Raw genomic sequence first — 14,463 nt, 5'->3', positions numbered from 1 at the left:
TGTTTCTTTAATGCCAATCCAAGCTAATATTAACATAATCAACCTAGAATTAGAGTTTAAGCACTTACATAACAGTTACAAGTACTATTACTTTAATCAACCAATGTACTCATCATGTTATTAATTTCTAAACAACTTCTTTTCGCAAAATTCAAGTGTTTTCTATTATGAAACTCTAAGAACTATTCCAATATAATAATTATTCTTATATATGCTACAGCAGGGTATCTGGCTTCAAGGCCACCCATATTTTTTTTCCGTTTATTTATTTGTTCATTTATTTATTTATTTATTTATTTATTTATTTATCCACTTTACATCTTGATCACAGCCTCACTCCTCCCAGTCTTCCCTTATACAGCCCCTTTCCCAAACCCCTCACCTTCTTCTTTGAATAGGAGCAGGCCTCCCTGGGTTTTACCCTACCCTGGCAAGTCAAGTCACTGCAGAATGAGGCTTATTGTCTCACATTGAGGCCAGACAAGGTAGCCCAGTTAGGGGATAGGGATCCAAAGGCAGGCAACAGATTCAGGGAGAATCTCTCTTGCCCCACCACTGTTCTAGTTGTTAGATATCAGCATGAAGATTAAGCTGCACATGTGGTACATATATTTAGGGGGCCTAGGTCAAACTAATGCTTGCTCTTTTGTTGGTGGTTCAGTCTCTGGAAGCCCCCAAGGCTATGGGTTTATTGACTCGGTTGGTCTTTTAAAGCGTTATTGGAAAAAGCTGCATCCCTTTCCTCGTGGCTAGTTGCTTTCTTTCTCTAACAGAAGTGTCAGTAACTGAGTCAAAGACCATCTGGTCCACAAAGCTAAAAGTGTTTCCTGTATGCCCTTCTACAGAAAACCATGTTGCACGTCTGCTATATGTGCCAAAATTTGTTTTTTAGATATCATTTAATTCCATTAGCTCCCTTGGCTTTAGACCTTAACATGTAACAACTCTTTGGGTGATTCTTTAGAAATGAGATTGTCCAGTAAAAAAGAAAAAAAAGTAAAATCAGAACAATTTTTATTTTCAGTAATTTGAACTAGATTTTTGTCTCCTGAAATTTCAAATTCTAGCAAATTATTTTGTTTTATTCCAGAACATGGATACTATGAGAAAATGGAGTGTATACAGGATTTGGAGCCAAATGGACCTTAGTTTGAACCCTACCTATAACCAGTAAATTATATGGCCAGGGAAGATTTCTACACTTCTGATCCTCAGATTCTTCTCTAATAAAATGATGATGACAGTTTCTAGAAGCAATGCTCTGTCATGAGGACATATGATCATCTATCTGAAGGCCTAGTTTATTAATTGTATACATGGTAAGTATATAATTCATAATAGTTCTTTTAATTTCCTTTACAAAACCCACTCCTTGATTACATGATATCATAGCTACAAATTTCATTCCCAACCATTTCTACTTTCTAGGAGGCAACAGCTACATAAACAGTACAGAAACAAAACATATAACTAACCCTCTAAGAAAAAAATCCTGCCTTAATTACTACAAAGAAATAAGGACATTTTTTTCATTCAAGACCTCATAAAGTGAAGGAAAAGTTGATTTGTCTGGGATCCTTGTAAGTGGTTCAAGATGACAACCCATAACTGCATTTACATTTTTACCAATGAAATATTGTAGTATCAGTATTTCAGGCTATATCTGCTCAGTTACCCTAAATATGATTAGATTCTCAATTATTACTGTGTACTTCACATCTCCTATATCTTGATCAAATCTCCAGGTCCACTAAATATGATAAAATGTTTTTAAAATTGCTGAAGAAATAATTCCACAAAAACAAGTATTCTAAAATATCTTATACACTATAGGAAATTTTGTTACAGAAATTAAATTCCAGAACGTTTATCAACTATAACTGTTTATAAATGTTCATTCCTTAAAATAACATGACTGGTGAAAAGGAAATGAGACCCAAATCATTCAAATATTCTTGGCATATCTTACCTCCTAGATGTTAAATATGGGCTGAACTCTCAGGTCTTATGAGATCCCTTCCATCATCCATGTCTCTTAATATGTTACAAGAGTGAACAGACTGGATGAGTCTCACAGACAGAGAGCTAAAGAAATCTTCTCTAGGTATCTCCCAGCACAGAACTCTGCTTGTATGAGCTCAAGACTTTTCTCTCTGTGTTCTATACTCAGAACTCAGGTAACTGCTCCCCATCCAGCAGTTCCCTCTCTCTGGAATGAGGGATAAAAGTCAGAAAACTACTGAAGATCTTTAGGGAAATGAGATTCCCTAAAATTTGGATGGAAAAGAAGGGGAAAATGTACTCAGAATATCCAAGACAATGATCTCATTCCTGGATTTTTGAAGAGGGAACTAAGTGAACTAGTTGCCAAGACAACCTATGTCGGGGAGAAGGGTTGGGGCAAGGAAATGGGAAACCTATGGGTACTTCTGTTTTCATCTCTATCCCTAGCAGCCTTTCATGGGGTCAAAGGCTGTTTGGAGTGTGACCCCAAATTTACAGAGGATGTTAGGACCTTGTTGGGAAACCTGGTACCTCTAGAAGTTCCTGATAGAAATCAACTGCTGGACAGGCAGCATAAGGAGATAACCCATATAAGCTCCAAGGTCTCCCACAAGGATAAGATGCTTCGTTTGTTGGGTGAGGGAAGCTTGAGTCCTGAGAGTTTGGGAGATTAAAGGGGGAAGGGAGGTATGGAAGAAAACAAGTGGATCCAATCTATGTCCTTCAAAGATATGATTATTGCCTATCCTACACATACCTTTCTCTTTCCTATGTAGCTGTTCGAAATGTGGTCAAATTGAGAGTATGGCTGAAGGATGAATTTTATAGACTGGGCAATGAAACATGGAAAGGTAAGGTACTACCTCACTGTCAAAGCTTTTATGGTGTAAACAGGTAAAGAGGAAATTTGACAAGGGAAAAGAAAAGCAATATAGCTGAACTTAAATTCTGAAATAATCACACTGACTGCTGCTATCACTTCCGTTTCTTTTAAAGGAGTCTTTATCATTCAAGGCAATCTTCTGGAGATCCGCCGAAACTTGGAGAAAAATCTGACACAAATAATAAAGAACTTCTCTAAAGTTGGTAATGAGACATTTCTACCTAAACAGCACTGAAATTATGTCAGAGAACAGGAACTATGGGGTGAGAAGGGGACCCAGCGCCCAGGTCTAAGGGGTTTGGGAGTAGTGAGCAGTGAATAGACAGCAGTGGTCAAGTGGGTATTAGTGTGGCACAGTGAGGGGGAGTCTAAGCTCATCAGATCTTTCTGATTCTCCTTTAGCTTGTTCAGAAGATTGCAGTGAGTACAGTACATGGGACGCCTGGAGGTTTCAGCCCATCTCCTTTCTCTGTCTGCTCTTTTTCTTCAGATAGATACACCTTGAACCCAATTTTTAGAGCTGTAGAGGAAATATCAATAACATCTGATGGCAAAACTAAGCATATGAAATTTTTACATGCCCCCCCCCCCATATTGTGAAGAAACGCTAACCCACTTCTCCAACGTGAGCTATGACATCATTGCTCTGCTCCATCATAAGCTAAATGTTTATAACTTTGAACTTTTAAGAATTTCAAATACTAGAGAAAGAATTCCAAGAAATGTAACTTAAGAGTCCTGGAAATGCCCAAGAGCTAATCTATATTCATGAGTCAAGGAAAACCCTTGCCATGACCCTTTTATTATTATATTTTTCTTTGCCAGTTGTAATTGAAGGTCCTATCCTCGATTGTTGGACCTGTCTTCGGATGACCACTCGGTGTTTCAAAGGAGACTACTGTCAAGGTGACATGGGTGGGGACAGGTCTCAAGGAACTAGATGGTCCACTATCTTATTTTGAGTACTTTTAATAAAGCTTACAGTAATGTTTTAAAAAAAGGAAGTTGAACTAAAATAAAATGCTGAGTAAAAGATATATCAACATTAGTAAAGTAGAGTAAAACCAGTGGAGCAGGTAAGAATGAATCTGGCTGGATGTCCGACTCCACTGCAGGAGTTATTAGAATAAAGAACAGCAAGTGGAAAATTTCTGGAGGGTTTAACACAAAGGAATCCAACAATAGTGATATATCCATTCTTTAGAAAGTGTCACAATCACAATTCCTCTCCTTGCTAACTCATTTTCTCTATTTCCTTTTTCCTTCCAGATGAGGATCCCCAAAACACTGAAAATCGAGAGATTTCCCTCTATCTGATATTTATAGCAGAAGCTGTCATTTTGGCAAGTGCTGTGCTACTGTGAGTTCCCCCCACCTCCCTTCAAGCATTACTTTGCAAAAGAGATTGTGATTGTCTAAATTCCTTTCTTCCTCATGGAAATGAGGAAAGGGAAAAAGCACACAAGCTGCATGGGAAGGAGAGGTCGAGTACAGAGTAATCCAGACATACAAGAAAATAATTACATAATTTTTTAAAATATTGCATTTCAATTTTAATTATAGATTGTCCTCTTTCTCTCTAAGCCAGATTTCATGTTTGCATCTCACATCGGAGAAAAATGAAGGCAATACGAAGGACTTTGAAGACATATTTGGAGAAGAAACTAGAAGAACTAGTGGAGATGATATACAAAGATGATGGGAAAAAAAATTTGGAGTTTGGGAAATCACATTCACAATCTCTGACAGGAGAACCCACAAGTGCTGAGTCAGAAATGCAAACTGGGACTTGACTTCCTTAGTGATCAGAAAAATCACAGCATCCTAAAAACGGGAATATAGCTTAGGGTTTCTCCAGTGAACATCCTTCCTGACATCCTGAGACAATGGACAGAATGAGAGGGAAGAAAATTTACCCTGAGCTATAAAGAAAAACTGCTATGCTGCAATACACACAAGAAACATATGCCGTGTGATAATAAAAATGTATTGTTACTCACTCATAAATGGCAGTGATAAGGCCACCTTCCATGTTTATAAAGCTGAATTTTATTTCTATTATTATTTTTCCATGTGTACATTCAGGATTATTGTAGATGATTTCCTAGATAACAGATATTGAATTTTTATCATAGTCTCATAAGCACATATATATGTGTAAAATAAAGTAAAAAAAAAAAGTAGATGTGAGTAGCTGGGGTTTGTCCTTATCATTTCCTTCTGAATCTCTGCATCAAGACAAAGTTACTTATTTTTCCTTTTTCAAGTGTGTATGTTGTATGCATGCATGTGTGTTTGCTCGTGTGTGTGTGTGTGTGTGTGTGTGTGTGTGTGTGTAGCTGTGCGGGGGAGAGGGGAATGCTATGACTCTTCCGAGATTAATATCCTACATGTATTTTTGAGGTTTCTCAGTCAAGCCAATGACTTGTCTTGCTAGGCAGTTGTCACCAAGATCACCTTTCTCAGATTTCCAAGGCAATAATTACAGGAGACCTATCATTCCCACACTGTAAATACTTGGGTTCTGGGGGTCCAAACTCTGGTCTTTTTGCTTTCACAGTAAACACTTTAGCCACTAAGTCGTATTGACAGCCCAGAAGTTTTTATTCCATCATATTTTTTAATTGAATATCATCATTATTATCATATGCATATCAATTATTTCATTATATATACATTATCTCTATATATGTATATATAGATAGATATGTATAGATATGTATATATACATCAAACAAAGGTATCTTACTAAACCTTTAAGCAATCACTGTTGCCTCAGTAGAGCTGAAGAAATATATATATATATATATATTTCTAGTATATAGTATATATACATATTTATATACTAGAAGTATGCAAACTAAGACAAACTTTGATTAGTGATTTATGCTTATTAAAATCAAGAATAGTATTAATGAACAAAGACATAGTTATGATAGATTAATACAAATTGTAATGGTGGTTGTAACATCTTAATATACTCTTCATCATGCAGCTAGTGCAGAACAAAGCCTGGACTAGAACACAGCCTACTTAGCTCTAGTAGCCATTCACTTTCCACTTTGCCTTGCCTCCTTTTCTTCTGTAAGCTTGTTCCAGAGGAGAAGCAAAGCAGTTCACCAGTAGGAAATAAATATAAAATCTCTTAATTGAGCAGTGGGTACAAGTGTTTCAACCAAGGATAATGGGTGAGTTTAGAGAACTAGACATGAATTCCTTCCTGTTAACAAGGCCTGAATACTAATTAGACAACTATTGCTTACCCCAAGGGTGTAAGTGCCACTATTGAATCTTTTGGCATATCTTCTGGAAATGTTTGTGTTTTGTAGTGAGTAGAGCCAGACAGAACAATTAGTTGCTTTTCTCCATTGAGTGACTGGAAGCCTCATGGTGCTAGTATATGTCATTTTTTGAAGGTGTCTGCATTGGATTCACTTCCCACTAAGTCATCACAATGTAATTTTTAATATTTTCATAAATTCTTTGAGATTATTTTACAAGCAAATCATGACCACTCATTTCTTAACTCCTCCAGATCTGCCAATAATTCTCTTCTCATCATTTTTACCACTACCTCCCAGCCCTACCCCCACTGCCTCCTTTTACAAACCCATCAAATCCAACTGATGCTGTTTCTGGTAATTCATCTTACCAATGGCTACAGTCTTAGAGAAAGCTGTCTCCCCTTCTTCCAGTAGCTACTAAGCAACAAACATTCCTTAACTAGGGGTAGAACTTCATGTGTCAGTCACCTTTTCAAGCTTGGATCTGGTCTGGTTTCAGCTTGCACAGGTCTTTGGCATCCTGTCATACCTCCTGATAGTTAATATCTCAGCTGCACTGTTTTGCCAAAAACATATTTTTGTCTTGTAATTATTCACTTTCTTTGGCTCTTACACTCTCTCTGCCCATTTTTCTGAAATGTTGAGCTTGGAGTGGGGAGCAACATAAATGTTGTGCTCAGGAATAAGAATTCCACAATATTTTCTCTGTACCTTCTCTAGTTATGATGCATTGTATCATAACTAGATACTTGTATCATAACCTGCATTGATGATCAGCAAATAGAAGCTTCTCTAATGAGAACCGATTCTTCAATATAAGGACATGACAATAAATCATTAGAAGTTTCATAGCATGTCCATTTGTCAGAATAATAATTGCAGGTTTTCTCTTTCAGCCTATGACCTGACTTGTCATAGGTTTTGGCCCATTTAGTGCCAAATATGATTTTGTGGAAAAGGTCTTAAAACCAATCATAAATTGATCACTTACTTCTGTGATGGTCTGCCACTATTGTGACTGTAAGCATGTCATGTCAAGTAAATCAGAATTATACCTCACTATGTTCAAGACTGTGTAATATTGAATAGTTTGAGAAAATTGGTATCAGATCTTCTTTGAAGGTCTGGTAGAGTTCTGCACTAAATCCATCTGGCCTGGGCTTTTTTGGTTGGGAGGTTTTTAATTTCTTTTTCTACTTCCTTGTGTGATATGGGCCTGTTTAGATTCTCTTGATTTAACTTTGGTATGTGACATCTGTCGAGGAAACCATCCATTTCATCTAGATTTTTCAGTTTTGTTGAGTACAGGCTTTTATACTAGGATCTGATGATTTTTTTTTTTTTTTTTNAATTTCCTCCCTTTCTGTTGTTATGTCTCCCTTTTCATTTCTGATTTTCTTAATTTGGTTACTGCCTCTTTGCCCTTTAGTTAGTTTGACTAGGGGTTTATCTATCTTGATGATTCTTCCAAAGAGCCAGCTTTTGGTTTTGTTGATTCTTTGTATTGTTTTCTTTGTTTCTGATTGGTTGATTTGGGCCCTGAGTTTGACTCTTTCCTGCCTTAGACTCCTCTTTCATGAGTTTGCTTCTTTTTGTTCTAGAGCTCTCAGGTGTGCAGTTAAGCTGTTAGTGTAAGATATCTCCACTCTCTTTATCAGGGCACTTAGTGCTATGATTTTTCCCCTTCACATGGCTTTCATCGTGTCCCATAAGTTTGGGTATGATGTGTTAACATTTTCATTAAATTCCAAGAAGTCTTTAATCTCTTTATTTCTTCCCTGAACAGATTATCATTGAGTAAAGAGTTGTTCTGTTTTCAAGTGTGTGTGGCTTTCTGTAGTTTTTGCTGCTGTTGAAGACCAACCTTAGGCCATGGGGAACTGATAGGATGCATGAGATTACTTCAAACAGAAGGAATACTACCTAACTTATTCTATGAAGTAACAATTCCTTTGATATCTAAACTACACAAGGACCCAACCGAAAAAGATAACTTCAGACCAATCTCGCTTATGCATATCCATGCAAAAAATACTCAATAAAATTCTTGCAAACTGAAGCCAAGAACACATCAAACCGTCATTCATCACAATCAAGTAGGTTTCATCTTGATGAAGGGATGCAAGGTTGGTTTAATATATAAAAATCCATTAACATAATCCACTATATAAAAAAACTCAAAACAATCATTTGATCATCTCCTTAGATGCAGAAAAAGCATTTGACAAAATACAACAGCCCTTCATGTTAAAAGTATTGGAGAGATCAGGAATTCAAGGCCCATAACTAAACATAATAAAAGCAATTTACTGCAAGCCAACAGCCAATATCAAATTANATGGATACATACTTGAAGCAATCCCACTGAAATTGGGGACAAGACAAGGATGCCCACTCTCCCCAGTTCTATTCAATATTGTAATCAAAGTGTTAGTAAGAACAATAAGACAACAAAAAGAGATTAAGGGGATACAAATTGGACAAGAAGAAATAAAGGTATCACAATTTGTAGTAATATGATAGTATACATAAGTGACCCCAAAAATTCTACCAGAGAACTTCTTCATCTGATAAACAACTTTAGCAAAGTAGCCATATATAAAATTAACTCTAATAAATCAATAGCCTTCCTTTATACAAAGGATAGACAGGGTGAGAAAGAAATTAGGGAAACAGTTCCCTTAACAATAGCCACAAATAGTATAAAATATCTTGGGGTAACTCTAAACAAACAAGTGAAAGATCTGTATAACAATAACTTCAAGTCTCTCAAGAAAGAAATCGAAGATCTCAGAAAATGGAGAGATTTCCTATGTTCATGGATTGGCAAAATTAACATAGTAAAAACCAGACATCCTACCAAAGGTAATCTATAGATTCAATGCAGTCCCCATCAAAATCCCAACATAATTTTTCAAAGACATGGAAAGAACAATTCTCAAATTCATCTGGAAAGGCAAAAACAAACAAACAAACAAACAAACAAAAAAACAACAAAAGAACCCAACAGAATAGCGAAAACAATTCTTAGCTATAAAAGAACAGCTGAGGGAATCACCATACCCTGACCGCAAGCTTTACTAGACAAAAACTGCATGGTGTTGGTACAGAGACAGACATGTTGATCAATGGAATAGAATTGAAGATCCAGAAGATCCAGAAATAAAACCACATGTACATGCTCACTTGATCTTTGACAAAGACACCAAAAATATACAATGGGAAAAAGAAAGTATTTTCAATAAATGGTGCTAGTCTAACTGGCTGCCTGTATGTGGAAGAATAAAAATAAACCCATATTTGTCACCTTGTACAAAGCTCAAGTTCAAGTGGATCAAGGACCTCAACATAAAACACTGAATCTATTAGAAGAGAAAGTGGGAAAGAACCATGATCTCATTAGCACAGAGGAAAAATTCCTAAACAGAACTCCATGGCTCATGCTCAAATATCAAGAATTGACAAATGGTACCTCATGAAACTGGAAAGCTCCTGTAATACAAAGGACACAGTAGATAAGACATATTGGCAGCCTTCAAGTAGGGTAAATGTCCTTACTAACTCCATATGTGATAGAGGGTTAATATTCAAAATATATAAAGAACTCAAGAAGTTAATCACCAAAAAAAAAACAAAAACAAAAACAAACAAACAAACAACCCAATAAAAAACTGGGGTATTAAACTTAACCAAGAATTCACGACTGAGGAATCTAAAATAGCTGAGAAGCACCTAAAGAAATGTTCAAAGTCCTTAGTGATTAGAGAAATGCAAAACAAAACATCCCTGAGATTTCAACCTATACCAATCAGAATGGCTAAGATCAAAACCTTAGGTGACAACACATGTTGGAGAGGATCTGGAGAAAGAAGACCACTCCTCTATTGCTGGTGGGATTGCAAACTGGTACAACCACTCTGGAAATCAATCTGGAGTTTCCTCAGAAAATTGGAAATAGATCTACCTGAAAAACCAAGCAATACCACTCTTTGGAATATACCCAAAAGATGCCATGCCACATGGTCATGTGTTCCACTATGTTCATAATGACCTCATTTCTGATAGACAGAAGCTGGAAACAACAGAATGGATACAGAGAATGTGGTTCATTTACACAATGAAATACTACTCAGCTATAAGAACAAGGACATCCTGAGTTTTGCAGGCAAATGGATGGATCTAGAAAATATGCATCCTGAGTGAGGTAACTCACACCCAAAAGGACATGTATGGTATGTACACACTAATAAGTGGATATTAGCCAAAAATCCAAACAAATAAACAAGCAAACAAAACCATAAAGAATACCCAAGATACAGTCCACAGAACTCAAAAAGATCAACAAGCTGAAGTGCTCAAGTGGGGATGCCTCAGTCCTATTTGGGAGAGAGAAGAAAGTAATTACAATTGGGGATGGAAGCAGGGACCTGAAAGGGAAATTGGATGAAGTGGGGTGGGGGAGGTGGGAAAAGAGGGGAACCTGATCTAGTGTTGGGTGAGGGAAAAGGACTAAAGCCCTGAGGGCTAACAGAAGAAATGTAAACAGGCAACCCCTGGAAATAGGAGGTTGGAGGGTGACCCCCCAGAATGTACCAGAGACCTGGGAGGTGAGAGCCTTCCAGGACTCAAAGGGAGGGACCTTAGATGTAATGCCCACCCAACAATAGAGAAAGGGAACTTATAGAGCTCACCTCCAGCAGGAAGATAGTGAAGGATGGGGTTGCCATCCCATAGTCACATCTCTGATCTATAATTGTTCCTATCTGAAAGAATTACGGGGATGGAAATGGAGAGGAACCTAAAGAAAAGAAGTTCCATCAACATGCCCAAAGTGGGATCCAGCTCAACGGGAGGTCCCAAGGCCTGGCACTATTACTGAAACTATGGAGGCCTCCTAAAAAGGGGCCTATCATGACTGCCTTCTGAAAGACCCAACAAGCAACTGAAAGAGTCAGATGCAGATATTTCTACCCAACCAATGGACAGAAGCAGCTGACCCCTGTTGTTGAATTAGGGAAGGCTGAAAGAAGCTGAGGAGAAGGACGATCCTGTAGGAGTAGCAGCAGTCTCAATTAATCTGGACCCCTGAGATCTCGCAAACACTGGAACATCAAACAGAGAGCATACACCAGCTGATAGGAGGCCCCCAACACACATACAGTAGAGGACTTCCAGGTCTGTGTTCATTCAGAGATGACCCTAAAGAGACTGGAGGCCCCAGGGAGTTTAGAGGTCAGGTGGGGTTGGGGGTGGGGACATCCATGTGGAGATCGGGTGGGGTGGGAAAGAGGTGTGGGATGTGGAGCAATTGGAGGGTGGTGGGGAGGTGGACAGCCAATGGAATATGGAGTGTAAAAAATAAATTAAAAATTAAAAAATATTTTAAAGGCAAAAAAAAAAGACTGAGTAATATTATTCTCCTTTAGCATTCATACCAAATTCCAATACTATGACAGTTACCCAGCAACACTGAAGCTTCCCAGTTCATAGAACCTTGATTTTTCTGTTTCTTAGGTTCAAATCTGTGGTATTTTTAGTTGTAAGCCTTAACTGTCATGTTATGTTATGGAGGGTAATAAAAAACATTATGGTATCTGTTGCTGTACCAGAACACTAGACACCAGGACCCAAAGGACATTAGAGATTAAAAGGTTCCTTACACTTCTATATTATCAATTCATCATCAAAGGAAGTAAAGGGGACAATGTAGAAACCGAATCAAAAGTCATGGAGGAGTGTTTCTTGCTGGATTTGTCTCCTTGGCTTATTCAGTCTGACTTTATGTCATTCAGGATCAATTGTTTAGGAGTGACTCATCACCAGTGGTCTGACTGAGATTTCTCACACTCGTCATTAATGAAGAAAATGCCTCACAGACTATAGGCCGTTATTTTTTTCAAATAAGAGTCCTTTACCCAAATTACTCTAGCTTGTTTGGGTTGACAAAAAACTATCCAGCACAATGGAAAATTCCCTCATGACAGGAAATATAGAGCTTATCTGTGGGGCCTTATTAGTCTATATGTCCAAAACAAGCAACCAATTCCTGGCAATGGGTTTTTTGTATGTTAAACTATGCTATCTCTTATGAGTAGTGTCACTTCTTTATAGGGTATATTCTCTCTCTCTCTCTCTCTCTCTCTCTCTCTCTCTCTCTCTCTCTCTCTCTCTCTCTCTCACACACACACACACACACACACACACACACACACACACACTCACTCACATATATACACTTTTCTATAGGTACAGATAAATGTCCCAGAGGTGTTGGGTGTTATTTATCCCTCCCTGTATCTTTCCTCTCCTCTGTCCTTCACTTCTGGATGCCAATTTAATCCTTCCTGATACATTGTACTCTTTAAATATACCAATGCATTCTATTTTCTGTCTTTTGAAATATACCCGCTGCTGTCCCTTACTAATTTCTTGAACACTGTGATTATTTCAAATGAAACATTTGACAGTGCAAAGTATCCATAAATGAGAGAAAACTTTGAAATCTATCTTCCTGGGTCTGGTTTAACTCACTTAGAATGATATTTCCAGCTCCATCCACTTACCCAGGAATTTCATAATGGGTGAGTCTTCTATCTGTTCTACTTACTATAATTGACATTGATCATAAACCCAGAAGGTAAGCTTGCCCTTTTGGAAGCACCAGAGGAGGAGAGGTCCATTGCTGTTCGTGTTTATAATATAATAAAATAAAAATCATCTAATTAGAACATTTGTTTATCTAGTAGAAAAGCTCTTGGAATACTTCTGTTTTTCAATTGTAAAGATGATAAATTGTTAATTACTTACAATTCTAATTTAAGCCTGATAAAATGGTCATAGTAAAAGCATGTTATATAAAAACGTACTCGTAACAGCATAATGTTTAACAAAAATCTCATTTATGCCAATATACAAACAATACAAATCATTTGACTGCTGGAGCAATTATTACTTGAAAGTCATTGTTACCCTGCTGTCATTTCTGGAAAAAGATTGTTAACATTATTCCCCCTGAAAGCTGCATCTTTACAGTCTTGTGTCTCAGCATTATGATGAAACACTTGTTACCCCAATGTTTGGGGGTACTTTTAAATGTTCATTATTTATTACTTAAGTAATTATTATCATTTAAATAACATTATTTATAATATTGGCCTATAAGCAAGTCTGTTAGGCATTTTCTTCATTAATGATTGGTGTGGGTAGTCTCAGACCACTGGTGATAATTCACTCCTCGACAATTAATCCTGAATGACAAAAAAGGCAGGCTGAATAAGCCAAGGACACAAGTCCTATAAAAAACACTTCTCCATGATGGTTGATTCAGTTGCTACATTGCTGCCTTACCTTCTTTTGATGATGAACTGTTTCTTCAGTTCAAATATGTGGTATTTTCAGTTGCAAGCCCTAACTGTCATGTTATGGAAGGTAATAAAAACACATTATGGTTTCTGTTGCTGCACTAGAACACTATGACCCATAGAACATTAGGGATAAAAGGGTTTAGATTCCTTACACTTCTACATTAACAGTTCATCAAGGGAAATTAAGAAAGCAGTAGGGACCCAAACCCTTTTATCCCCAACTATTTTTTGGTCATGGTGTTCTATTACAGTAATTAATAATATAAATGCATTGTCAAATGATTGTTTAAATATATTATTTAAATAATAGTTATTATTATTATTATTATTATTATTATTATTATTATTAATTGCTGACATTACTTTGCAATACACTAATACCCATGAAAGATACTTCTTTATAGTCTGTGTCTTAGTACTTATGATGAAATAATTTATTTGGGGGTACTTTTTTTTTTTTCTTTTGAGGCAGAGTTTCTCTGTATATCCCTGGCTGACCTGGAACTCACTCTGTAGATCAGGCTGGCCTTGAACTCGGAAATCTGCCTGCCTCTGCCTCCCAAGTGCTGGGGTTAAAGGCATGTGCCACCACTGCTCAGCAGGTTGGTTTTGTTGTTGTTGTTTTGTTGTGGTTCCTTTGTTTTCAATTGGGGGTACTTTTAAATAATTATTATTTTGTCATTTTCTTCATTTTTATAAAAGAGAGGATAATCATATGTTTTAAAGTTTTACTCTGTAATAGTTGTGTGAAAATCTAACAATTTATTTTTTTCTAAATCTGTTGTAAAAATAAATGTAACAACCAAGATAATTAAAATACTTAAAAATAATTGTTGTTCCATGTATATTTGTATACATATACACATATATATTTCTAACTATAACCTGTTAGACCTATATAATATGATCGGGACTGAGCATTTGGTCA

General features: G+C 36.9%; 1 protein-coding gene across 2 annotated transcripts; it reads left to right on the top strand.

Annotated features, from left to right (window-relative positions):
• The first annotated feature begins 2,161 nt into the window (after positions 1 to 2,161).
• On the top strand, positions 2,162 to 4,898 carry Izumo3 (IZUMO family member 3). 2 transcript variants are annotated; one of them, XM_021201282.1, is made up of 7 exons: positions 2,162 to 2,177; positions 2,781 to 2,855; positions 3,001 to 3,090; positions 3,290 to 3,307; positions 3,713 to 3,793; positions 4,157 to 4,247; positions 4,476 to 4,885. In XM_021201282.1, the coding sequence occupies exons 5-7, from the start codon at positions 3,757 to 3,759 to the stop codon at positions 4,678 to 4,680; spliced, it is 333 nt and encodes a 110-aa protein (XP_021056941.1). In that variant the 5' UTR covers positions 2,162 to 2,177; positions 2,781 to 2,855; positions 3,001 to 3,090; positions 3,290 to 3,307; positions 3,713 to 3,756; the 3' UTR covers positions 4,681 to 4,885. The 2 variants fall into 2 exon arrangements, with proteins under 2 accessions (XP_021056941.1, XP_021056940.1); XM_021201281.1 differs by having other exon boundaries at positions 2,169 to 2,640; positions 4,476 to 4,898.
• Positions 4,899 to 14,463: the final 9,565 nt, after the last annotated feature.

Source organism: Mus pahari, chromosome 6 (genome assembly GCF_900095145.1).
Source record: "Mus pahari chromosome 6, PAHARI_EIJ_v1.1, whole genome shotgun sequence".
In the NCBI taxonomy this organism is placed as follows: Eukaryota; Metazoa; Chordata; class Mammalia; order Rodentia; family Muridae; genus Mus; species Mus pahari.
Note: the sequence above shows the minus strand (reverse complement) of the source record. Positions and strands in the feature narration are given on the sequence as shown.

Bases quoted from the DNA above. Each gene is read 5' to 3' on its own strand.
- Izumo3 (XM_021201281.1), top strand. From the start codon at position 2,409: ATGGGAAACCTATGGGTACTTCTGTTTTCATCTCTATCCCTAGCAGCC. The intron at 2,856-3,000 runs GTAAGGTACTAC...TTTCTTTTAAAG, and splicing joins GGGCAATGAAACATGGAAAG to GAGTCTTTATCATTCAAGGC. The intron at 4,248-4,475 runs GTGAGTTCCCCC...TCTCTAAGCCAG, and splicing joins TTGGCAAGTGCTGTGCTACT to ATTTCATGTTTGCATCTCAC.